General features: G+C 41.3%; 2 protein-coding genes across 2 annotated transcripts in view; one reads left to right on the forward strand and one right to left on the reverse strand.

Annotated features, from left to right (window-relative positions):
• CALD1 (caldesmon 1) overlaps positions 1-4,860 on the forward strand; it is a 179,233-nt gene extending 174,373 nt beyond the window's left edge. Inside the window, exons 13-16 of the mRNA XM_026037108.1 lie at positions 15-110; positions 3,036-3,119; positions 3,413-3,446; positions 4,771-4,860. Coding sequence (XP_025892893.1) covers positions 15-110; positions 3,036-3,119; positions 3,413-3,446; positions 4,771-4,799 — 243 coding nt within the window. The 3' untranslated portion in view covers positions 4,800-4,860. The remainder of the gene's footprint in view (positions 1-14; positions 111-3,035; positions 3,120-3,412; positions 3,447-4,770) is intronic.
• A 3,150-nt stretch (positions 4,861-8,010) lies between these two features.
• Positions 8,011-16,696, reverse strand: LOC112945499 (aldose reductase-like). The gene is made up of 10 exons (XM_026037112.1): positions 16,614-16,696; positions 15,694-15,861; positions 14,521-14,637; positions 13,767-13,844; positions 12,783-12,905; positions 10,904-11,010; positions 10,655-10,736; positions 9,418-9,501; positions 8,988-9,070; positions 8,011-8,522 (listed from the first exon to the last, which is right to left on the reverse strand). The coding sequence occupies exons 1-10, from the start codon at positions 16,680-16,682 to the stop codon at positions 8,480-8,482; spliced, it is 954 nt and encodes a 317-aa protein (XP_025892897.1). The 5' UTR covers positions 16,683-16,696; the 3' UTR covers positions 8,011-8,479.
• Positions 16,697-27,003: the final 10,307 nt, after the last annotated feature.

Raw genomic sequence — 27,003 nt, forward strand, 5'->3', positions numbered from 1 at the left:
TTATTATTTTGCAGGAAACTGCCGGACTGAAAGTTGGTGTCTCCAGTCGTATCAGTGCATGGGTAACTAAGAGCCCAGATGCCAGTAAATCACCTGCTGCAAAACCTTCTGTAAGTATACCTCCAGCAAGTATTTTCTTTAGTGATAGGGGGTCTCTCCTGAAGCAGTGGTGGCAATGGTGCTTCTACTGCAATTTCATGGGGGTTTTTTTGAGGTACCCAGTTGCATGTCCTTCCTTAGAAGCTTAGTTCACAGAGGCCCTGCTAATTTCTGCATAACTGAGAGAGATACGAGACAGAGCAGTTCTTGCCTGAGGGGCGAGGGGGACCTGAGGGGACCTCCAGAAAGACAGTGGCCACCCAGCAAATTTTTTCTTTACCAGCTTTGAAACCATACCGTTAATATAAAAATTTCCCAGCCATAAACTTGTGATTTGTATATTTAAACTTTTAAGGGTCTAATTATCACTTCTACTGATGGTCTGTTAGCCTGTTCCTTTCTTGAGTGGAATCAGACCCCTGCTCCATGGGTAGGAGCTCCATGGGTAGGAGCAGAAACAGGTAATTTTGAAGCAGGAAGGAAAGGATGAAGAACTGGACCTGAAGATACCTGTACTGGGGAATAGCAGAGTCACTCTCTATTAATGGAGCTTTACTGAAAGGCTGGTTTCCTCTCATATGCTTATGCAGTATGCTTGCTGCCAGTACCTTGCCCTTTATCAATGGTGCAGTCTTTATATTTTTAGCATATATTTTTTCTGAGTTCACACTATTTGTCCCAAAGAAGAGCTTGGAATTTGCAGTGGTTATCCATATCCAGATTACCCATATCCATACCCAGTCAGTATTTACTACTGGTTTCAAGGAGCTTAATATAATAAGAATCCCAAATGGAACTGTATATGAAAATAAAAGCAGTTATGGTGGTGACTCAGTCTATAGCTGTTGAAAATTACGAGATTTGCTTCCAGATCGTCTTCTCCTTCCTCTAAGCTACATCTTCTAGATAATATAAATCTAATCTCTTTTTTTTTCTCTCTTCAGCCATATGCTTCTATATCTGCATTTCCCTCTTTCTCAATAGAGTGCTCTTTCTTCTTTCAATATTTATGCTTGATGGAATCTGCTCTTCTCCTATGCTGCTTCTTTGCTAAACTGGTCAGGTAAACCTATTTGTAGTTGACTGTGAAGAATAATATACATCTGTAATGTATGTGTATTTTTTGTTTTGTTTTGCTTTATCAGAATAAATCAAGCACAAACCTAGCATTTCTTAGTTACCAAATAAACTCCTACTCCCAGCCCAAAATAAACTCCTACTCCCAGCTACTTTCCTCCAAAGTAAAGAATGGTTTCAAGTTTTTGACTTCATCAAATATTTCTTTTGGAACAACATTCAGTAAGAAGTAATGCAGATTAGAAATCTAATCTCCATTAGATCTATGGTCAATCTAAATTTTTGATTTAAACATTTATGGAAATGATTATATAATGATGTTGCCTGTGGTGACACAGGGTTGTTGTGTCCTTGGTGACTCTGTGCTGTAGAGAACAAGGGCTATGTGGACAGTTTTGTGGAATTTTGCTGTATTCTTCCCTCTGCTGTTATTGTTGAGCATGGTTTTTGAAGTACAGAATGGGCTCAAAGTCTTAGTGAGCAGCAGCTCTGCTTGGGTCTAAATTAGGGTCTGCTCTAGAGCATCACTGTTGCTGTGCACATGTCTCTTGTAGAAATCAGACTTTCCTCATCACTGGGCAGTTTTCTGTCCTGAGCCAGAAATGCTGGTATGCAGGAAACAATCTGCCTATGGATGGCAAGAACAAGAATCTGGAAGCCTTTCAGGATTTGAATACTTCCTGAAAAGGAGTGTAGTTACATCCTAAGTTGTTTCAATAATCTTTGCCGTCAGCAAAGGTACATATCCATCCATCTGCATTAAAGATGTGTGTTCATACTAGCCTAGCATACATTTTCTTGATTCACACTCTTGTTTTTCCCAAAGAGAAGCTTGTGATTTGCATTGGATTCTGCTCCAAGTACACAAATTCACTCTTTTCCATAGAGTGAACTCATTGCAAAGTCCAAGTCACATCACAGCACTACTTTTTTTCTACCAGAGTAGCAATTGTTGACGTTATGACTTTATAAGATGCAACAACCCTTCCTAATCATTTGAATTTCTACAGTGTTAAATGCAGAAACCTTTACTTAAGATGCAGAGGAAGCAATGCATAGGAAGATTTTTTGTTCTCTAAGAAGTGCCTACTCTATATTTTTTTAGTGAAATATTTTGTCACTGATCTAAGATACCTGAAACAAGATTATTTCAATATTCTCCATAATGCAAGCCATTAGTTCTGATTTCTTTTTCCCCAAAATTTGAAATTTCTTGATGAAAAACCTGATGGTGAAGTTATTGTACTCCCTAGGATGAATGAAAGAGGCAATGGTCAGTGCAGAGCCAAATAAATGCAGCAAGGTTGAATTTTGTATTAAGCACGTAGGTGTGAAGAGTGGTTATGTGAGGTGCCATCCTGTATAGCTTTCTAAGTGATAGAAAATGTATTATTGTCCACTGATGATGTCCCATAGTACTTGTGAACATAATAATAATAATAATAATAATAGGAGAGAAATTTGAGAGCTGAGGGACAACACATCTGTGTTTTTGAGATATGGAAATCAAGTGAAGCTGAAGCCTCTGCTACCATATTATTGTTAAAGAGGTTGCCTGCGGCCTAAAAGCAGAGCATTATCCTTTGAATCCATTTTTAGCATTCCACTTACATCCTGCCACCTTAAATGTCACTCAGAATAGAACAGCCCCTACAACCCAAGATGTACATGCAATTTACTGGGAAGGCTTTTTAGGTCAATTACTGGCTTCTAGTGTTGCATGACTGTAAAAAAACATCTCTTCTAGGTGGGGTTTTCACAGCACAATACAGATATTTCTCATGGGTAAGTCATGTTACAATTTTCTCTCCACTGACTGAATCTGTTATTTTCTCTTTGACATTGGTTTTAAAATACAGGATTTAAGACCAGGAGATGTTTCTGGCAAGCGTAATCTCTGGGAGAAGCAATCAGTTGAAAAACCAACAACTTCTTCTTCTAAGGTAATACCTGAATCCATTGTAAAAAGGGAAATACCTCTGAGAGAGGCTTTCTGGGGAGAAGACCATGTTCTCCTGCTTATAAGCAGTCAATTGGAATTGGACTTTTTCTGGACCTCTGCTTCTAACTTCCCTTTTTATCTAGAATAGAGAGCACAATGAGGTATCTAAAGGCTTGGGTAACATTTAATTTTTACATTCTTGTTTGGTAGAAACCCTGCCTTATTTCCCAGTATGAATAAACACATTTTCACATATTCAACTAGAATAACAGGTTATCATCTTTTTCAATACAGGTAACAGCTGCGGGGAAAAAATCAGAGACTAATGGTAAGTAATTCTAATAATACACTTCCATATTAAATAGAGCCACTAGCACTTTTTCATAGAGACGTACCTGTTTTTTTTTTTTTTTTTTTTTTTTATTGTTGTTAAAGGTTATACAAAAAAAACCCACTTTCTTCCTTTGCCTTTCAAAAGCCTGGTTTAGTTCAGTATCAGAATTGACTGGTAAAATTGTTGAGCTCAAAATTGTTGAGCAATAAGCCACAACCATCTTTTTAGGAGGAGTGAGGACAAGATGTTCTGTAGCCATGTTTGCAAAGTTTGAGTAATATTTGTAGCATATTTGCTATAGCCGGAGAGTGATATTAAACTTTGAGAGGTCTGAGGATTAGGATGGTCATTTAGCTAATTACAGCATATACCAGACAACTAGGAAAGGCTCTTTTAAAGACTGCAGTGGGAAATGGATATGCCTTTTTTGTGAACAAATCTGGACTAGAACTTGGTTGTACCCAATAGCAACACTGCATCTCATGAAGATGGATTGGTATCTTCTCAAGACAGACACAGTCTTACTACCGCTGTTTGGGGAAGACTGCCTGGATTTGCTGAAAGGAACCAGCAAAATTATCCTTCTAGCTCATTTACTGCTTTAAAAAAAAAACTAAAAAAAAAAAAAAATAGATACTTCAAATAAAATCAATTAGAGGAAATGGGCATCTAAGGACCTATGGGGTGGAAGGGAAATTCACTGATTGGTTTAGTAGATTTAAGATGCCCTGCAGTATTCCTGGATTTTTCCAGAGATAGGAATAAAATAGGTAGGAATAAAATGACCAAATGCAGAAAAAAAAATGCTGAGGTGAAGCCAGAGCTATAGTGAGTTTTGTGGGCTTCTCATATTGTTATAGAGCCCCACAAAAGAGGCCTTCTGGCTTCCTCAGTGTTAGCTGAGCCATGCTCCTTGAGAGCCTCGTCTTTGTGGCTGCAGGGGACAAAGAGAGACCACCAGCAATGGGGTTAAGAGACTGGGTTTGAGTCAGCTTTTCTTTTACTGTGGTTTTGGTTCACCTGCCCAGCACCATCGCACAGGCAGTCAAGGAGTGTGTGTGGGGTAGAGCATCCCCAGTGCTGCAGGGCAGAGGGCTCCACGGCTTCTCTGCCCCACTGCTGGGGCCATCGGATGTGAACGAGGTTGCAGGAAAATCCTGCTTGTCCTCTTGGAGACAGCTTCTCATGAGCCCCGTAAGGTTGTTTGTGGGTCCTGCCTTTTTAAACGCTGCCTGTTCATCTGTATTTAAACACACTGAGGTTGAGAGATTCATTCAGGCCATTTCGAGCCATCTTTAATCTTTCTCTCTTTCAGCAGGTTTGAGACAATTTGAGAAAGAACCGTAGGAGGCTACTAAAGACGCTGGACAAATCAGTTGGGGGAAAAAAAAAAAGTGCTAAATTGTTCTTTTTATATTTATGTTTATTTACCAAAATGTCTTTTTTTTTTTTTTTTGCATTATCCCAGTTAAAACCATGTATATTAGCACTATATTTAATAATCAGTCTAGACCTTCATCATAATAGTACTGCCTTTGCACAAGAGCCTTTATTCCTAAAAAAATCCATGCTGTGAAATACATAGAGTCTCCTACTGATAGTCATAATTATGTATCTGAACAGTGATTTCAACTGGCATAAGAGGTCAACCCAAAATACATGTAAAGTGAAGTTGCTTAGGAAAGGTGTGCAGTAAACCTGTAAAAACAGTGGTTACTTTTGGAACACAGAAGTCTTTCTGCACTTTAGACGAAGGCATGGAAGAAATATCTTCAGTTGATAATGTAATATTTTCTGTAAGTTGCCCATGTCATGAAAAATACTGCATCAATAACTTTTTTTTTTTTCTGGTTGTTTGTTTTATATTTTTCTAAGTATCAATTTCTCCATTCTAGTTTAAGTTAATACCTGAATTTGGATGATTATGTTAGCTGACAGCGGTACTGATACTTCTTTTTGTTGTTAGTGACTAGTAATTGATTGCAATTTAGAATATATACACACATAGCTTTACAAAGTTTAGCCTAAAGGCACTACTAATGGTAGAATGCTTAAATACATGCTAGAGTATTATATTTAGTAATAAACATACATAATTAGCCGATATCACAGCTTCAAGAATAAAGACAAAAATCACACACTTTTCTGTAGTAAGATTTCATAATTGCCATTAGAGGTATGGCGAGATAAGTATTAAAAAATTTTAAATGTCAGTTGCCCAATACTGGGTAATTAAAAAGAAAGTTATAGTTTTTAAAAGAGAAAAAGGTAAGGGTATAGAGGGTCAAAAATAGGTCACTTGTATAAAACATTGTAGTTTTTATTTATATAAAACTACCATTATTAAAAGAAAGTAAATCTTAACACAGGGAGCTTGTTTCAAATGACTCTACACTAAATCTTGCCATTCATCAGTGCTGTACACTAGATCCACCTGAAATGAAGTAAACCTCTCTCTTCATAGTGCTTCTTTTTAACTCTCTCTCCCGAATATCCTATTTACAGATGTTTTGATTTGTATATAGTAAACACATGGCTATAAGACGTCAGCTTGGTTTGAATTTACATGCCATACAGTTTAGCATTTACATCCTACAGTGTATGGGTGGAATAAACTGAGCAACTGAAGTAGCCCCAGAGTGCGTTGTTAACAGCTTTGTTGTGCATCTAAACTACCGGGATCTCCCTTTTCACCACTTCATCTGTTATAGCGTCCGACTCGCTCCTAGAAAAGAAGAATATTCTGTTGCAACCCAAAGATGAGCTCCCCTGCCTGGTTGGAACATCTTGTTTACACATAGAGATGCACAGAGATGCACTCAGTTATCTGTAGGGGGTGAAATTGTGCCTGACATTGTCTGTGAGTTGTCTTTTTTTTTTTTTTTTTTGTTTTTTTGTTTTTTTGTTTTTTTGTTTTTGTTTTGGGGTTTTGTAAACACTCCTTTGAGTCTTTCAAATACATTTGATAGCTGCAATAAAAATGATTTGTTCAAACAATGTATTCTGAAACTGCATCCACAATAAATGGAGTATTTCCATCAGCAGCCCCTGTTTGTTAATGACTAGGGACGAGCCAGTTGTTGGCTGGTGTTCACACTAAGGCAATATGAAACAAGGCGTCACAAAATGAAGCTGCGAGGATGTCTCTCCTGACATCTTTTCCTACCCTAGACTGCAAAGGCCTAAAGTTGGGAGCTTCAACCTGCGTATTTTTAAGGAGATAAAGGAAAAATCTTAATTGTTATCCACTTCCATGCAAGACAGGAGCCATGCATCATGCAGAAGTCAACACATCGAGCCAAGTAAGTTCTGATTTAATGGTACAGTCTGCCTTGTTGGTGGTGGGTCCTAGAGCATTTCTTCATATTTCCTTGGTGAGAGGGAGAAATCTCTGTGCGGATGAGACCAGGCTGGCTTTCCCATTTGCTCTCTACACCTCCCTTGTTCTTTCCTTTAATAACCCCCAGCAACTCTGGCCAGGTACTTCAGGGAGCACAGGGAAGCCTATGGCAGGCACAAATTATTCTGAATGACTGGGGAAAACACTCCTCAAACCTACAGCATCCTCTCTGCCTACTTTAACCTGCAAAAAAAATAGGGGCTTGAAAGTGGGCCTCTCTTCTTCCCCTGTGCTATGTTATTGCATTTTTCTACAGGCTTTACCTAAGTGACACTTTCCTGCATTAATAAACACAGTTTTTTTGCCCCTAGTTATTATCTGCTTTGAGAGAAGACATGTTCTGAGTACATTCATCCTAGAAGTTAATTTTACTTTTAGACAGGTCGAGCAAAGAGGTTACTATGTGGTGGTTTGTTCCCACCCGCAGGCACCACCTCGTGGTCGATTTTGCCAATGACAACCCCTTTGACAGACTCACCTGTCACAAGGTTTGGGGGGCATTTAGTGCCATTGCAAGGTGATCGTTTTCACTGGTCATGCTTTACTCGTGCTTGCTCAATGTCCTAGCTGGACTTTTCATTGGCAGACTATGGATTCTGAACAGAGCTGCCGTTTTAAGCCGGCCTTTGCTTTAGCCTAGCATTACCTCTCTGGGAATACTGTAAAGCATTTGTGAGTGTACCTCGGTGTTTGGTGTTTTTAAGGAAATGTTTTTTCTGTATTTTCATTAGATAAATCCAAACCTTGTTTGGCGCTGTTGTTCTGGATGCTGCCAACAGGTTGCAAAATACCTGATTTTGTGTTTGAGACTTGCAGAACAAGTTGTTGCTATTTGCTAGTAGCCCTTATGTTCAGCTGAGTGTATCAGAAGATGTGGCTTATCAATGCATGTAATTGCATCTGCTCCCCCTCCAACCTCTCCTACTGTAAGAAGTCAGTTTCTGATTGCTAAGAGGGAGATTACACAGAATATAAAGTGAAAGTTTGTTCTCTATGTTCTAGCAATAACATCCTGCTTGGTGCATAAATCTGAAGTGGCATCTACCATTCTTGTATGGGAACCAAAAGACAGCTCTCCTATCTATATTAAAATTCAAAAAGCAGAGTTCAAGTGTGTTCTATAAGTAACCACACAAAATAATTCAAGCACTGCATTTATTAAGTTTTGTTGTTACTCAAACTTTATTCATATAAAATTTCAGAGTATTAAGAAACTGACTCTATAAGAATTACAACTATATAAAAGGCAGAGTAATTAAAGACTGCATTCCTTGATGGCTGCTAATGGTTTAGTATGACTTACCACACTGAAAACCGCATGTAAAAATATCTTATAAGTAACAGGATTTTTGTTGAACATGTCTTTACTTAAGGAAGACGAGGAAAAAGGAAATGAGGAGACATTGTCTTTTTACCAGTAATTGAGAACATATTTCTGCTTGCCATCTCAGTAGAAGACCCATCCCCACTGGTACATTATTTCATCAACTAGTGATTGCCTCCAGAAAAGGAGGGCAAGTAACTCTTCTTAATCAGTATCAGTATAAAAAAAGAACAAATCAAAACTAAACTACAAGGTACATCTTTGGATCTGTTGTACATGGAGGTCTTGCAGAAGCCATAGGCATTAATATTCTGCTTTGAATGGGTAGTACTTGTGATTGACAGCCCTAAGAAGAAAAAGAATCATTTGGTTATTTAAGTATTGTATAAAATATTTTCAACAATATTTCACTAGTGCAGGCTCCCTCCCCTGCTGCCAACATGTTCAATTTATCTGCTGAGAGCAGATTAATTTGCACACAGAGGCTTGTGCAAAAGTGCGGCTCGATTTGATGATCTTAAAGGTCTTTTCCAACCATAATGATTCTATGATTCTAAGTACTTGCAACATCAAGATACAGTTTTGCTAAAGAAACTACCCTGAATGACTTCTCCCTCCTGACGTGTCCTGACGTCTCATTATCTGAGGTCTACAGTTAATGACAGGAGCTCTCCTTACTTCTAGTCATATCTTTTTTACAAGATCAAAAAAAAAAAAAAAAAAACCCTTAAAAAAACAAAAGAAAAAAAGAAAAAAAAAGAAAAAAAAAGAGTATTTGGCAAGCTAGTGAATCTGAGAATAAGGTACATACACAGGCACTGCAACTGCCCTCCAGTTTCTGTTAAAGCTGAGGATGACATCCATCTCCTTTTTAGACAGTTCAAAATCAAACACCTAGGGGAGACAAGAACAAGCAAAAACAACCCATTTTTAGTTATCTTAGAATTCTTAATGGTGGTTAATAGGAGAAATGAGTCCAAAATGTAGCATCATGAAAGTAATACAGAGATGCCATCTAGAAAGGCCAGACCTCTTAGCAAACACGCGGACTCTCCCCAGAGGAACCACAGTCTCAAAATGAGCTATTAATTTTTTAATGTGTCCGGGTCTCTCGCCTCATTTGAGCATGTGGTTGTTTTGAATTTGTTTACGCCTTTACAGCCTGTCACATGGAAACATGGTAAAGCTGCTGGTGGCCAGCTTGTGTACAGAGGTAGCCATGATCCCAATGGGAATGTTACCTTCATGTTTTCCTCAACGCGGTGTGGTTTGTCAGACTTGGGAATGACGATCACGTTCCTTTGGATGAGAAACCGTATCACAACCTAAGAAATGACAAGGAGGGTTAGGGACAAGGGGTGCAGAGAGATCTGCTCAGATTTTCTCCTTCTCTTCCCTATGCTGCATCTTCTCTTCCTTCTGCGACATCTTCCCACAGCCACCTTTACTCCTCGCAAGGTTTTACTATATTGCACTCAGGAGTTTGATGTTTGCATATGCATGCAGTCTCCTGACAAACTCCTCTTTGTTTCTGTCCTAGGTTTCTGTCCTAGGTTTATTATATCCTGGTTTCTCAAGGGTATGTTTTGATGTCACTTGGTGCTGGGAGAAGAATGATGATGCTACAGGTTTGTTTTAGATGGGTGCTCCAAGCAGATGAGCATAGCAATGCCACAGCTTATTTTGGGCTCAAAAATAAGCATCCCATGTGGTCTGTAGTTTTTGATATCTTCAGAAAGAAACAAACAGAAAAAGAGTGGATAAATTTCTAAAGCTTTCCTCAAAAGAGAACTGCTACATACAGGTGTTTTAGGGTTACTGTTTGTTGGTCAGGTTTTTTTTTTTGTACTGCTTTTTCTGTCTGAAAATATGACTGCTGCTGGTTCCCCACAAACATGTTGATTTATTTGGACTACATTCCTGTGCTTTCCTTTAAGTGCAAATTTTTGCACGCTCTGAACAAGACCTTATTTGTGTAAATAGCAGCTTACAGAAAAATATTTTCAACTTGAATAATCAAGCAATTTTCAAAGCTTCTTCGTGAACAGGAGCAAACTGTGAACAATCAAGAATGTTTGCCAATGACAAGGCTTCTCTGAAGAATGACTCAGCTGGAAAAGGGAGTGACAGGTTGGCTGGGTGATTTGTAAGTCAATCTCAAAGGAAAGCAAAGCGCTTCTCCCTCCAAGCAGATGAAACCTCCCTAGGAAGGGGCTTCCCACTACACACTGTGGGTAGGGGGTAACCACTAACCACTGCAGTGCAGAACTAATGATCGGTCTCCAAAAACAGAGCACTCAAGACTTTCAAAACATTCTTTGCAATTCATAGGAATGCTGGAAAGAATAGGGCTAGTGTGAAATGTCAAGTGCAGTTCCACCACTTGGATGCTACCCTTAGAGAGGGTAACGTTTGCTATGGACGGAGCATCAACTTTTAACAACACCTGAGAATGAGGAAGAGTTTATCCGGACTTACCTGGGCAGGGCTTTTATTATGTCTGTCTGCAATATTTTTAATCTTAGGATCCTCCAGCAGCATAGGTTCCCCTGGCTTGGCCCTAATAAAATAAAAGTCAGGATATTAATGGCAGAGTAGGTATTGGCACCCATGCAGTAAGCACTTCAAACATTTTGTCTGAACTGATCTGCAATAAATCAGCAGGAGTTTACTTTCCTTGTTATACTTGCATTATTTTTGCAGAGAGAAAGGTAAGGACTTCCTTACCATGGACGGTTCGGAGAGCCAAGGGGACTATAGGCTGTCACAGCAATCCCTTTAGATTGGCAATACTTGATAAGCTTTTCCTGGGTGAGGTATGGGTGGCATTCGATCTGCAAGCATAGAAACACAGTGGTTGGCAAGCTGCCCCGGCTAGAACCAGAGCATAAAATATCCTTGGGCTGCATACAGCATAAAGATGATTCCCGGTATCATGATTAAAATATATCATTTTTTAAAAGTTATTCAGGCTACAGCAATATCCAGAGGCCTCAGACACAGAATTGGGCTCCATGCATTACACAAAGAAATAGATGGGGGGAGTCAGCCAAATGCTTTGGCAGGAAGCAATGGAAACTAATCTTTCTAGACTACAGCCAAGAGAGCAGAATAGCCTCTTCAAAGGGGCACTTCAGGGTACTTGGGGCTTTGTCCCCACTCTGAACTAACCAGCCTCTCCTCTCATCTGGAGACTCCCTGATTCCTGGATACGCCTGGGAAGATGAGCTTATCTAGGTTAGCTTTGGTGGATATCCACAACATGTCTTCCCTTAAGAGCTGTTGACCTGCACGATAAAATTCATCTACAGCTGTGAAGCCCAGGTCCTGCTCACTGCTCTGCAGCACACTGCTTGACCTTAGGAAAGTTGCTTCATACTCTGCTTCAGCTGTTGAAGTTTTTGCTTAAATACATAGCTAGCATGTTCTTCTACTGGGAGAAGTATGATATAAAGTTTAGCCATAACTCACATGTGCATAAATACCATTTCTATTTCCCTAGGTTTGAAGCCAATGCTTTAAAAATAATGCATTTCCACAGTGCTGCAGTGTAACTTCTTTTTATAGAAGAAAGACCTTTTAATTTCATGAACCGTTCAAAAGAACACAGTGTACAAAGAAGCATGCCCTTCTTTCAAAAGCATGACATTTGTTGTAGACATGGCTCTACAGCTAGGAAACACTGCTGAAGGTTTCATCCCACTAAGCAGTGGATTGTAAAAGCAATATGGCAGTTATCTTGTTTCAGGTCTTGTCCTCGGATCTGGCTTAAAAGGGGCTACCAGAGCTGGTGATGTGGTGTAATGGCAGCATCTGGTGTATGGAAAAGCAAGCTGCAGCCAATGCCTGAAGGGCTTTGCGGTGTTGAATTTAGCGTATCTCTTACCTTGCAAATAACCATTCCCACCTGAACTTTATAGCCCTCCCTAAAATCTCTGAGCCCTATTTCCATTTGTGCTGAGTTGGTCAAGAAAGGCAAGAGGCAACTCGAGCCAGGTCCAAAAAAAAAAAACAATACAGGAAGAAGAAAGTCAGAAGCTCCTGCAGCCCTATAGCTATCTTGTGTTTTTCTTCACAAGGTTAGAGCTGAGAATTTGTTGTGTGCTCTAACCCTCTTTTTTTGCAAGGAAGTTGAATGTAAATCTATTCTTTTGCCTTGGGTGGGGGGGAAAAAAAAAAAACAGTAAATCCATTAATGCACTCCCATACTTGGAACAGGAGTGGGAATAGAATACTCTCATCTGGTTAGTATTACTATGCTGTGACTAATTTACATTGTTTATGTTTTGTTGCAATACTGCTTTCTTGAATCTCCACTGTCTTAAACACACACACACAGACACACACAGACACACAGGTCTACAACAAAATTTTCTGTTGAGATCCTCATCAGCTAAAAGCCATTAATGCTGACACCTTATTGAAACAGAATATATACTACACAGAGCATGGACTTGGAGGTCCGTTAAAGGAGACAGATATCTGGTGCTGTGTGAGGTCTTTCCACAGACTATGGCAGAAGGAAGTTTCAAGAGCTGAAGTACAGATCAAGTAGCTTTACCAATATTCCAAAATTACCTGACTCCAAGGGAAATACAGATCTTACCTGATTAACAACAGGTTTGTATTTGAGGCCAGGCTTGTTCAAGAGTCTCTCAATCTGCTCATGGTTAAAGTTGGAGATACCAATGGCTTTGACCAGACCAGCATCCACCAGCTCTTCCATAGCCTAATGGGTCAAAACAACCAACAGATACTTATGAGGTGGTATTACTGCAAACTGCACTACCTTCTTTCCCTAAAGAAAGTGTCAAACTAGTACATAACCCAAACTAGATTACATAATGGTCTCTCTGCTATGAAAAGAGAGCACCTTTGCACCTTTTACTGTTTGTACTCTTCAGTGATATCCCATTGCAGATAGGAAAGCAATAGAGGAAGAATGGCTTGGCTAATTGTTTTGTAATGGGATACATCTGTTTAATTTAGGCTTCTCTGAGAGTGATTTTACCATGGCAAAAAAATCAGGAGACCCCCACAGCTCTGGGGTCCTAACTCTGAGTTGGCAGAGTTCACTAAGGAAGACGTTAGCTCAAACTCTGTTACCTCAGTACACTCCAAAAGGAACTCCAATCTACTGCTGTAGAGGAAACAATAAATTCCTAGAGCCACAGCACTACACAGGAGCGGGCAGCAGGAGCAGACCCTGACTCTCGGCAGACCATAAGGAAAGAAGCCAAGGACAGTCAGCGATTCTGATGCCCGTTGCTGAAAAGCCTGTACTAATTCCCTCTCTCTACAACTCCCAGTAAATGAACAACCACACCTAGATTAATCTAAGTAGTAACACTATTGTGTGGAAGTGTGTGTTCAAACATTATCTTATTGACAGCACACACAGATAATGGTAATAGGTATTTTCAAAAAAAAAAAATTAGAAAAGGGTGGAGGGAGAAGCAGCTAATCTTTCTGGTCACGAAATACTGTTTTGTGCAACTACCCTCTCCTACTCAAACCTTAATTTCACTCTGCCTGCAGATTTCTGCCCCATGTTTAGTGCTGATATAGGCACAAAAGTAAACAAACTCACCTCCCATGTGTCCAGAAAATCTGTATCACTGGGAATAACCATTCCTTTATCATCTAAAGGACTCAGTTCTTCACCAGGCTGTTAATTCAACACAAAAAGCAGAGAAACTTGTTTTCAGAGTTGAATTCCCTACTGTATATTAGCATTTGATTGGAATGACAGGCAGCAAATCAACAGCTTATTTGAACATATTACATAACTAAAAATTATGCTTGTGCATCAATATTCTGTTGGATGAGGGCCATACTCCTGCAAATCAAGTCACTGCATACAAAGAGAGGGGGATTAGTAGTAATTATTTGAGTAACTTTGGTAACTTCTAGAGAGAAGGGAAATGACACTCCCTTATGATCATTACATAGTTTCTATATATAAAAAAAAGAGGCAAGTTCTTTCATGCTGCGTTTCATTTTCTGCTGTGGGTTACTCCAGATCAAGCCGTCATCTCCAAAATTTGAAATGTTCACACTGTTTTGACCCACCAAATGGCCACAATGCCATGATGCCAAACTGCATCATGCATTGGTTGGAGGTTCCCTAGAATTCCCAGTGTGTTTGTTAGCTATGCTGCTACCCCTGGCTATCTCACTCCATGAAAGACGTAGATGCAGAATTGGCCTTGTTAGTCACTGCACGTGCTTGACACCACCACACTCAGGAATGACCCAACTGGCTGCATGTACAAGCAAGTAGCCTTGTTATGTTCACCTGGTTTCTTCCAAGGTAAGAAGACAGGAAGGAACAATAGGCCTACCTTGTACCCCATAGGAAAATGCATCAGGTAGAGGTCCATGTAGTCCAGTTTCAGTGCAGCAAGACTCTTCTTGCACGCTTCCTTTACCAGAGGTCTCTCATGAAATGTGTTCCACAACTGCAGGGAAAAAACAAGTCTGACACTGACTCAGCAGCTTCCAGAGTCAAAAATCAAGGACAGAAATTTCCCCTTGTTGGTCTTGGAGGACAATTTCTTGCTGACTTACCCAATTAGGTGGACATGCATGCTAATGTTTGACTGGTAGAGTTAGACGAGCATACCATAATTAAAAAATTAGTATTGGAGGTGGATAACTGATACTCATATTTATGAAAAGGGAGTGCCAGAGCTGACTGTAGCTTTTTGCCATGTCTATATGGCAACCAGCATAGGAAACTTACTATGCTTTTGTTGCTTTTTTTCCCCCTTTCTTATCATCTGAGCTTTGAATTTTGAGCACTTAATGACTGCCCTCCTTTTACTGTCTTTTTTCTGGCTACTATGGGCTGTTGTCAATTATATTAGATCATTTTTTGGAATGCAGAAATCAAACTGTTTATACAGGAAAAAGAGAAATATTGTTTTAATTATAAGCTGCTCTTTAATGAAAATCAACAGTATGTGGAAGAACTTAGTTACACTCAATGTTTCCTGATTTTGCCAAGGAAAAACTCAAATCACTATTTTAGTTTTTAGTTTTTTGTTTTTGTTTTCATTTTTTTTTTTTGGTCACAGATGTTCCTGAGATGAGTGGATGAGATGACGGAAAGGAGTAAGTACAGGGAAATACATCAGACTGAAGTCCTCTACTTATTTTTGTTCCTTCTGAGGTTTTCATTTTCTACATTGCACCATTTTGTAATCTCTTGAACACCAGTAAATATCTTTTTAGGATATGTTTGTGAGAAAATTCAATACAATTAAGTGACTTAATAGGTGCAACAGCGTTGTAGATGAACAAGAGCCTTGCTATCTTTAAGTGATCAAGTATTCCTAATAAAGCTCTGTCCAAATTGCAATCAAAGGATGGGCTTCATAGCCTAGATGAAAATATTCCTGAAAGCTATTGAAGAAGGAGGAGATAATTGCTTAGGTTATTTGAAGAAACAAGGGTTGCTTGCTGTATTAGAGCTCCCTCCGAGAAACTGTAGCAAGAATTGTGCATCCTTGTACCTTACTGACAATGAAGAGGTCCTCCCGCTTCACAACCCCCTCCTTGATCTTCTGCTCCACAGCGTTCCCTATTTCATTTTCATTCTGGTAGAAGTAGGCACAGTCAAAGTGGCGGTAACCTGCACCAATAGCAAACTTCACCACCTCTTCCACCTTCCCTGGAGGAGCCTGAAAGCAAACATGACCAAAGGTGAGCCAGGCAAGCTCTGCTCGCAGCACTCACCGGCAGAGCTCCCCAAAAGTCACCCTTTCCAGTGAGATGCTGCAGGTTGCTTCCCACTTGCATTTACCTAGAGCTTTACTGCTCTGGTAACAGGCATTTTGGTAGGGAGGGCATTCCCCATGCAGCAGGGAATGTGGCAGAAAGGCTGCTAATTTTACACATTTTGGCGCTGGCATTTCCAGCAGGGTCAGGCCCAGTACCACTTCCCCTTATTTGCTCGTGGTGTTACCCAAGTGTTTTCACCAGTTTAGCTTTCCCAATCCCTTCCCCTTGCACATGGTTTGCTTGGTCCCATCCTGCACAGTTCCTGCAGAGCAGCTTTCCTTTCACCAGCCCACCCGGCACTCTGCGGGGGACTCTTCCCATGGGGGTGAGCTACAAGCATAGGGCGTCTCCCGCACCTTTTTTTTTTTTTTTTTTTTTTTTTTTATTTTTTTTTCTCTTTTCCGGCTTTTTGCTGCTTTCTCCTGCCTGCCCCCGCCCCGCCCCAGCAGCAGCCTGCCCAGCACGTTACACAAGCGGCCCCAATCCGCGATGGGCGGCGCAGGGAAGTCCGCCAGCCGCTACTTTATTTATTTTTTTCCCCCTTTCCCTTGACTTTCTTTTTTAATTCTTTTAAACTTTTGCCGCATCTGCGAAACGTTTGCAAAAGCAAAGGGTTCTCTCCGGCCGCGCACCCCTCCGGCCGCACCGGTACCTGCCAGGTGCCCAGCCCCAAGATGGGCATCTTCATCCTGTTACTCAGCTCCATGCACGGGCTCGCCATGGTGTCCTCTGTCCGTTTGTGGGTCGGTCGGTCGGTCGGTCGGTTGGTTGGTTGGTTGGTTGGTCGGTCTGTCTGTCCCGTCGATCCCCCTCCGTCCCTCCTGCAGCTGCCTGTAGCGCTTTAAAGCGCGAGGCCACCGCTCCTGGGACCTCCCAGGGCCCTCCTCCTTCTTCTCCTTCTCCTCCTCCTCCTCCTGCCCTGTGGCGGGGTTTTCTTCAGAAGGCGCTGGGCCTCGAGCACCTTTCAACAGGCACATGGAGTGCTCAGCTCTTCCAGGACTGTATTTATGCACATGTATTTATGCACATTCATAGGGGTTTGGGAGGTCTGACACTCAGCATCAAAACGGGGGTCTATGTGTGCAGTGTGCTTTATCTCCCGATGCCTGCAGGAGGCCTCCTGCCTCTTGCACTCCAGGGGCTTTCAGCGCTTAATTTAACAGCAAATTTACCTCATTTTTTTTCAAGCCAGATGTACCAGTCACCTTTAAAATGACATGCATTTTTGCTGCCATAATTCTACATTATAGATTGAATTCTTCCCACTTTCCCACATGTTTCTGCTCAGCATATGTTGGCGCAGAGACCAGTATGTCCTGAGCTTAAGTTATTATTTAAACCTTCTTTTTTTTTTTTTTTTTTTTTTTTTTTTTCCCCTCTAATACTACCAGTTCAAGTGAGGACAAAGGCAGGCGTGGATGCTGACACCAGGCAAACACTTCAATCTGCAAAAGGGACAAGGAAGCCTCGCGGGCAATTAAAAAGGCAGCTCAAGCTGCAGGCAGGGAGCATGAGGCTTGCGTAGTTGATGCTGACTGGTTGTGTCAGGCATCGCTGCTCACCTGCGTTCCCTGGCTGCGTCCTTGCTCCGCAGCGCCGCAGGCGATGGATGTCCGTGGTGCTCTGCATCGCTGCATGACCTGGGCTCTACACAGCTGCCCATGAGCACAGAGGAACCCTCGCCAAACCTGACCCTTTCTAGAGCCTCACCCTGTTCTGGTTTTGGCAGCTTTAGCCATCTATCCATTTCAAAAGGCTGATCTCAGCACTTGTTTTTGTTGCTGATTTTTACATGAAACACAAGGATTTTGGCAGAAAGCCAAAAATCTTTCAATACCATTTCAATACCTTACCTCAGACATAAACATGTCCGTTGAGCCTTTATAAAATCAATAATAGTTTACTGATTTTAAGGTCAGGAAGGACCACTTTTTTTCCGCTCTGACCTCTTCTGATTAGGTTGGCTAGCTTTTAAATCAAACATATGACAAAAACTTATTGCTTAATGTACAAGACACTTTGGTGCTATAGCAATAGGTATTGACTAAAAAGATACTGAGATGGGGCTATGGTTTACTTATGAATTAAATCAAATCTTGGCTTTTAAAGGTATAAGAACAAACCATAATTGGTTCTTTATTTCTTTTCTTACCAGGTGTCCAGCCTGGTTCTCTAACACTTTCTTTTTCTAGGACTAGATTCTGAAGCTTGAAATTTTCTATGATTCTCTTCTGTAAAAACAGTAACCAGCCTAAGCTGAGAGAAGTGGTTTTCATAGTTCAAACTTATTAATAATTTTGGTAATTCAGATTTCACCAGCCTCTTTCGTGAAAATAGGCTCCAAAATTTTATATACTTATCAATTTCAGCATTTTACATTAACTGGAACAGACGATGTTGAGATTTGCCCAAAGTATTATCTTTCAGACTAAACTGTATTTATTCTTTAATCAAATTTTTAGGTACAAGATATATATATGTGTGTATTTTCATGTGAACCTGTGACTGCTCAAAATTGTACTGAATTGAACTGCAAGGCCCTTACAAGTGTCACTTCTTTACAAGGACTTCATTTTGCCTTGGAGATTGACCTCCATATTATATAACAGCCTCCACTGTGCATGGCAGTGTGCGTTTTCTGATGGAGGCTTGTTGCTTAGCTGAGTATTATAATGTTGGGCGGGCCCCCTTCTGAAGGATCCTCTCCGTCTATTCACTATCGCTAGCATGACAACAGCAATAGTCAGCTCCCTTAGAAAAGATGGACAGGAAAGGGAAGCTATGGAATTCCCTAATCTCTGAAAAGGGCTACTGATACCTTTCAAGAGATGCTGGCTCCCTAGTATTATTTATTATTGAAGCCCTGCAACATGGTTTCACAAAGAGACATGAGACATGAGACATGGTAAGTGTTGATGATCACTTGAGTCCTCCTGATCAGAATGCCAGTGCTCCTACAGAGGTGTCAGCAGAGGGTCCAATGGGAAGAGTGAGCCAAAGAGACCTGCGAGGTGTTGGAGCTGGAAGCAAGAATTAATAGCTGCCTGAATCCCAGGCATTTAAAACAGTACAGATATGGCAAATCTTGCCATATACTTGCCAAATACTTGCAAGAGGCTCATGTTCACTGAGGGAGTCTAAGTAGGAGAAGCTGCTTCAGCTTCTCGTTGCCATGGGGCTCCTTTCAACCTGTAGCACAAGGTTGCTATAGTCTTTAACTCATTTCATCATGACTGTCTGTGTCTCTTAAGTTAAATCTGTGCCCACAGACATAGATATTATAAGTAGATGAGTAATTCTCTCTATCTTGCACCTGATTGTTTAACGTTTCAGCTGTTTGTGTCTTGGCCTATGTTGCTTACACTTTAATAAAATGAGATTTTATGAGAGTTTGAAAGTCTTCTAGCTTCTTGGCTGAGCTCAGCATGGGTGAGCCCGATGTTTCACCCGAGTCACACTTACTTTCATTCCCTGAATGCCTGGCAACCCTCCAGGAGCACCCTGCCGTGCTTTGTCACGAATGCATATTTGCAAATGCTGAGCTCATCAGCCCGTAAGTTTGCTGAATGCGGCCATGGTGCCCAGGCACAGCTGTCCCTTCACTGGGTGTTTTCCAGCCTTGGAGCTAAATTTCCCACGTAGCCACTCTGCCAGCAAGAGGTGGCATTTCTTTGTGGTGAGACCTCGTTGAGATACTGAAAAGCAAACTTCAAGCCTCTCATCCTTTGCTATTACCAGGTTATTGGTACAGTTTTTTTCCCCCTTACAGTACTTAAAAGTGGCAACATCACATAGTTCTGCAGTGGGTATTTCTCTGGGAAGCAAGGAGTGGTTTTTTTCCTCATCTGTCAGTAGGAAGCCTGTGAGTGTGAGAAGTCTCTTCTACAAAACTGGCAAGTGAGTGGCCACACAAGATTAGTGTGGAGGAGGAGAAATGTGGTTGAGATGCAGACCTCCTTTCACTGTGAGAAGGTGTGGAGAGGCTACAGTGTCAGCAAGCAACCTAAGAGGTGGTGCTTCACAGTGCACTGCAATGTCTTGCAGCAATCATTAAGTGATGAGTACTGAATGAATAGGAGGAAGGTAATGATCCTCATCTATATTCTAAGTGCTATTCTTTTTTTCTTATGGGAGCTTAAGAGGCTTACAGGCCTTTTTGCAGCACTCAACACAGGTGATGATGGAGGCAGATCCAGCTCTTCCAGGGCACCTTGCCACGCTGATATTGAGCAGCAGCGTGTGGGTACTGGCCATGACGTGCCCATGGTAGCGGTGAGCACAGCAGCGGTGTTCAAAGCATGGTTTGGATGCCCTATTGCTGGATGTTTACCAGCAAGTGCCGCTGAGTCCATGGTCTCGCAGAGTGGCTGGTATACCAAAGGCTTCAGCTCCTGCACATCAGCCTCTGTTCTCTGTATGCCCTGTTAGAAGCAAGGAATGTGTTTTGCTAAACAAAGGCCAAGAAAGCTGCTGTAACACCTTCTTATCCTGAATACAGGAGTGTATGGCTGCATAGGTTTGGAGCAAGGGAGTAGGATATCTGTGGATGATAGGAAAAGTGTGGATGTTGTTGTTTTGAAGACAAAGAAGGCTGAGGGGAGGCAGCAAGTCACAGCTTTGTGCGCTCTATGACATGGTGCTTGCCGAGGAGCAGTAGTGTCCATGTTGCCCCATTTTGGGTTTGTAAGTTGCTGGTCTTCGACTGGAGGAGCCAAGAAGTGTGAGGAACCCCTGTCCTTCTCCTCTCTGCTGCTGCAGAAGACTTTCTCAGACGTGGTTCCTCAGAGGCCATATGGGAGGTGCACCACAAAGCCCATGTAGTACAGGCCTGCTCCTTCTGTGTGCTCAGTATTGTTGTGATTCATGAATTGTGATGAGACACACAAAGGTCAGGATGCAGGGTCAGTGTCCCACAGCACCAAGGTGTCCAAGTTGAGACCTTACTGTCTCGATCATTGGGACAGGGAAGGGTAAGAAACTAGCGGGACTGTCCTGCTGACCATGTGGTGGATAATGGTTCATCTGGAGGTTGGTTACAGGTGAACTTCCTCCAGGGGAGGTGCCCGAGGCAGCTCTCTGACCTTGTCCCACTATGTGTAGCATGAGCAATGCTCCCAGTGTTTCTCCCAAGTGTTTAACATTCCAGCCACTCCTGGCTGGAGAATGGCCTCAGTGCTGGGGAAGAGAAGCTGTCAACGTCAGGGCATGTGCCCTTCTGCTGCAGCCCAGCCATACCACTTGGGAGCTGTAATGAGCTTCCCCCGAGCATGTCCAGGGAGCAAAGAGGGAGGTGCTTGGGGACATCCGGAGGGTGTCTGAGGGCAAGGAGAGCATGATGGTGTGGCTCTGGAGAGGAGTCAGGCATGATCAAAGCTGATCAGGAAGGATTTTGGGGACAAAAGTCCGAGGAGGTAAGCGGGATCAGACAGAAAACTGAGGAAGCCACAACACTGACTGGTAGCAGGGATCTGCCACCACATTTGGTTCCTTCTGCTCTGTGTTACCTAATTGCTTTATTTGTACTGAAAATAATAAGTAGTGGGAATACCCCTAAGAAAATGAATTTTATGGGGCTCCAAAAGTCTTCCAGGGTTCTTGGCTGAGCTCAGCATGGGTGAAGATCAAGCCACATCCACCCCAGCATTTTACACTTACTTTCATTCCCTGGCAGCTCTCCAGGAGCACCCTGCCATGCTCTGTTGTGAATCAGCGTGTGCAGATGCTGAGCCACCCATGAGCTTGCTGAATGTGGCCATGGTGTCCAGGCACGGCTGTCCTCTCGCTAGGTGTTTTCCAGGACCTGCCTTGGAGCTGCATTCCCCATGCAGCAACTCTGCCAGCGAGAGCTGGCGTTGCTTCTGGTGAGGCCTTGCTGAGGGACTGAAAAGCAAAAAGCAAGTCAGTGTCAGGGAATTCCCTTTTACAAGGTCTGTGTTTTCCAAAGTGTTTTTTTTTTTTTCTTTTTTTTTTGTATATCTTTTCTGCTGTTTCACTGCGATCTGAGGGACCTGCCTGTTGCATGGGCTGCTGGGCTGAGGCAATCAGGCAATCTTGACTGCCAGGCTCCCCAGTCCTGCAGGTTTATTTGCTCAGATAGGTTTTCCAGGAGTAATGGGAGAAAGGTAGCAGAAGCGTAATATGCCTCAGTGCAGCTGAGCACCTCTGAGTTTGTGCTAAGTTCCACTTTTGAATGACACCAGTTTTACAACTGTTTTACCCATCTCTTTGTACACCTGCAGTGCAGGTGTCGGAAATGAAACTTCTCCTCTCCCTTCTGAAACTGAAGTCTTTTCAAGCATGTGGAGGACCAAGTGCTGATCAGTTTGGCAGATGAGCAGAACTACTGCTGTCTGTTGGTATCTTTCAAGTGTCTATATTTGCCCATGCAGTCTCTTGTCTAGGTGTCTACCTAATGAGGACTCAGGTTATGCCCATACTGAGAAACTATGCTCCTTAACAGGAACTTGGCTCTTGCAAATATCCCTGAGTTCAGTTTTGGCCATAAAGATCCATTTTAAATATCGCAAGGCAGCTCCATGGCAGTTTGAGGTGAGCTGTGGCGGTAAGTGGTAATGACCCCTTGGTTCAGTGTCCATCTGATCTGAGCACCAGAGCTCGCATAGAGGTGCCTGCAGAAAGTGTATGTCTAAGCAACCTGGGGAGCAGAGGAGATTGGAACACTGGTTTTAGAGACGAAAGAATGAAATACAGAGCCTTTACTTAGGGAGGGTATAAAGTATGGACACTGCAGCAGAGATTTTGCTTGAGATAGAGATGGCTATTAAGGCCTGCTTGGATCCTAGGCATTTGAAAGCGAGAAGATCTGGCAGAAGGATTTGCTTGCAAGAGACTTGTGTTCATTGAGGCCATCTCAGCTTCTCTGCTGTGAGCCTCCCAAGCCAATGGGGCCAAGTCCAGCCTTGCTTTAACTAATGCATTTCATCATACCTGTTGGTGCACATTCTTCTTAAGATAATTCTATGCCCACAGAATATGGGTATTGTAAGACAAATATGTGAGAATTTCTTCCTCCAACTTGTTTAACATTGAATTTAGCCAATTGTGTCCCAGCTGAAGAATAACCTCACTGGCAGTAGCACAGTGGTACTGGGGAAGAGCAGCTACGGACATCAAGAAAACATCCCCTTCTCCTGTGTCCCATCCATGTTTCCCATATAGGAGCTGTAATGAACTTCTGAGCAGCTTCAGTAATTACCGGAAAGGTGCTTAGAGGCATCAGAAGGATCTCTGGAAAGCAGTAACTCACGAATGCTGCTTTATACCCTCTCTCCATGTTAGCTGCCATCTTCTGGTTCCCATCTCCAAATGTGTGTTTGAAGGGAACTGGAGGAGATGAGCCCTTGACCACTGCATTTCTTGTGTGGCCTGGGCTATCTATTGCAATGCTTTACAAAGACAGTGAATCTGTGAATTGTATATTGTAGGTAGAGATGATCTATCCCTGATGTTGGTTTGGTTCCTGATGAGCTGGGGTGGGTAAAGAAGTCTGCAGGACTGTGTTGTGCAGAGGAGATGGGGATTCTGCAGCAAGGGGGTGTTTTTTAGGAGAAGCGGGGTTTGGCTTGCAGCTAGTCAGGCTTTAAGGATGATGTAAAGTATTTCCTAGGGATGAAGAGGGAGTATGCCATGTTTAACGTAGCTTAGAAAACTACTGAGTTGGATGGGAGCAGGACAAACTTGTATTTGTGCTTTTGCTTTACCTAGTTACCTTTTTGCAATGGGGAAAAAAAGAAAGATAAACATTGTTCTGTTTACCCTAACAATACCTACTTTTATAGGAGCCTAAAAGCCTTCTAGGCCTCTTTTCAAAAATTGGCATGGGAAGCGATGGAGGCACAAGCAGGTCAATGCTTTTAGCTGAGTCATGGTGCTGTCCCACCCCAGGGACCTGGCAGCCTCCCAGGGCACCCTGCTGCAATGTGTGGGCGCAGGCAGTGACTTGCCCAAGGGAGTGGTGTAGCCGTCCCCTCAGTGGGTGTTCGCCAGCAACTGATTTCTAGGTGGCTTTTCCGAAGACTCCAGGCAGTGAAACCAAATTATTGCTTTATCATGGTATGGCCTGAGCCTCTCAGCTTTGGTTGTTTTTTGTTTTGTTTTCTTGTTTGCTTGTTTTGTTGTTTGCTTTTTTCTTTTTTTTTTTTTTTTTTTTGAATTGTTATATTCTTTCAGCCATCCTTTTAAAACAAAAGTAAACAATACCAAATAATGTATGGAAGGAAATGTGTACTCTTACTGAGATATAAATACTTTTTTTTTCTGTAATTCTTGCCCTGTTACTTATGTGAATTTGGCAGTGGCAGTGCCAAGCAGTTCATCAGCACTGATGAAAGTTGGATATGTGAGACAGATGTTTCTAAAATGTTTTGACTGATAATTGCTTCCTTGAGTACAGTGGACAGAAAATTATTTTAGCAATGTGTCATGGATTTTTGAAGCTTAAAAACATTATCTTCCTGAAGGAACTGGCTATGGGAAAGGAGCAAGACATTGATTTTTCCAATACCGAGATTGCACTTTCCACTAAAACTCTAAAACCAAGGTTAGAAATTCATTGGACCTAAGTCACCAGAGCTCCACTGAGTTCAAAGTATGTCATATTTCTCCAGAAACAAGTACTTTAACCATTAAGAGAAAGTGAGGGCTTGGAGGTAATCCTCTGGCGCTATTTCATTTCTACAGTCTGATTGCTATTCTGTGCTTTCAGGACACTTTCTTTTTTTTTCCTTTTATTGCATTTTCTCTTGCACTGCAGTTCATTTTAGAAAAAATCTGAGACTGCACCTTCGATCCAGACAAACACTTTGAAAGTTCTGACTACATGAGGTAGTCAGAGCAAAGGTAACTGCAGTAGCTCATTGTGGTAGAGAGATCTAGATACCGGCTCTCTATTAGGAAATGAAGTTGTCCAGCAGTGGTCCAGACCTTTGCTTGTGGATGTGTTAGTAGCAATTGTCAGTTACAGTGCAGATGAACATGATGTATTTATTTCTGTACACATGCAGTCAGATATTGCTAATTGATACCTAGTAAGTTGTCGGAGCATTGATTTACATTTAATAACTGTAAATCATTTATTTTTACATGGCTTTGATAATACCTTATAGCTGTCATTTAATATAATCCAGAAAGAAGTTTGGCAGACTTTTATCTAAAGGCATGATTATAATGGACAGGATTGTGTGAAGAGGAGGTGTGTTTGAAATGCATATGTAAACAGAAGCGTTTTTTTTTATACTGTTAATGCTCTTAAATTAAATTGCTTGTAATTTTCTTGATTAATCTACAGATCACAGAGTTTTCAAGAGTCCTGCCCATGGGTGGTGTTTTTGGTTAAAGAGGAAGTGTCCTGTGACTTTTTGCAGATTTGCTTCCAACTGCAATTGTACAACCTAATTTGTCAAGAGAAGTTAACCTTGTACTTGAGGCCATTCAAGGATAGGTGTTAAGATAAATTTTATTTTCTTTCATTCAAGAAATGAAATGATCAGTAAAGCTCCACTGTCCTAACAATCCCATTATACAGAATCTATCTTTTGGGAAGATTTGGGAAGCACAGACAACTGTACCATCTAGGAAACTATTTTATTTGGCCACTTTGGGTCGATTTATATTTCTTCTCTTCGCTAGAATTATTAGAAAGCTTGAAGAGCTTTCTGATATTATGGAAGAATGAAGATCACAGGCCTTATGTGCCCCTAGATTGCTGATGAGAGAGTCTGCCATTCTCCCATTCTTAGGCTTATTATTTTCTTCATCCTAAAGCTATTTATTTAACTGGAGATATCTTCCAACCTTCCTGATGTGTTTATGTGGCCTCTATAGCATATTAGGATGACATGAGTGGCAAGCCTTGACTTTTAAAAAGCAAGTATTATATTAATACATCATTCATTTGTGAAAAATAAAACTGCACTGTTTATACCTGATCCATAATATCTTCTAAACTTTCTGCTACCTGAGAGACATAAATGATGACAGATTCCCTAGGTAACCTGTGAAAGCCAATCATGATGCATTAAAAGAATGGAATTGGAGGTGTGACTGATGGGAAAAGCAGGGGAATACTTAGGAATGGTTTCAGTGTCGGAGGTGCAGAGGACAGCAAAGATATTAGACACGCAAAATGAGAGACAGAGAGGTAAGGTGGTCATGCTCTTAAATCTAAGTATGTTTTTGATGTGAGTCACTTAAAAGCAACAAAGTACTTTAAAAATAAGTAATGAAAAGCACAGTTGCTCTTAAAACTCATCATATTTTACCATAGTTCTTTTATTCATAGTTCTTACTGACATTGTTTTCATATTGACGTCAATAGAGGTTTCAAAATCAATTGAAAACAGCTGTCTGTTCTAAATACACATTGAAGTCATCAGCAGAAGTAGTATACAGTACTTCCCTGGAATACACTTGATACTAATCCAGTGTGTTTTTTCATCGCATGTTTTTATCGTCCATCACTGGCTTTGTTTATATTTACTGCAGTGTAAAATGTTGTGGGACAGATGTATCAGATAAGGGTGCACTGTAATCCAGAACAGGTTTACTAAATTTGTTGAACTCACTTTGATCTTAAATGTGGTATTATTTATTTCACTCCTTTGTCAGCTACTGTCAAGATTTTTCTCTAATATTTTAGAAGATAATTCTCTTTTGAGGAAATTTCAAAAATCATTGATTTAATTTCTTATGTCTGTATTATATTTATGTTTTGATGTTTGCATTACTGTATTAGGCTGGAAGCTTTTTTACAGATCATTGCATTAGTATTTTTGGTACATGAGGTTAGGTTACCACCTTGTGGGGTTTTTTTGTTTTTCATTTTTTTGGGTTTTTTTTTGTTTTGTTTTGTTTTTTAGTTTGAGAATGACTTTTTTCCCCAATTTACATGTTTAGATATAAGTGTCTTGTGAAGAGAAGTACTAACCATATAAAGTGGTATCTGAAGAGAAACATACTATCTTAATCTGCAGTGAATTACCAGGTGATTATATTTAGGTGAGACTAAATATGCCTGCTGGTTT

The sequence above is a fragment of the Nothoprocta perdicaria genome, unplaced genomic scaffold (assembly GCF_003342845.1).
Source record: "Nothoprocta perdicaria isolate Ctin4 unplaced genomic scaffold, notPer1 scaffold_190, whole genome shotgun sequence".
NCBI lineage: Eukaryota > Metazoa > Chordata > Aves > Tinamiformes > Tinamidae > Nothoprocta > Nothoprocta perdicaria.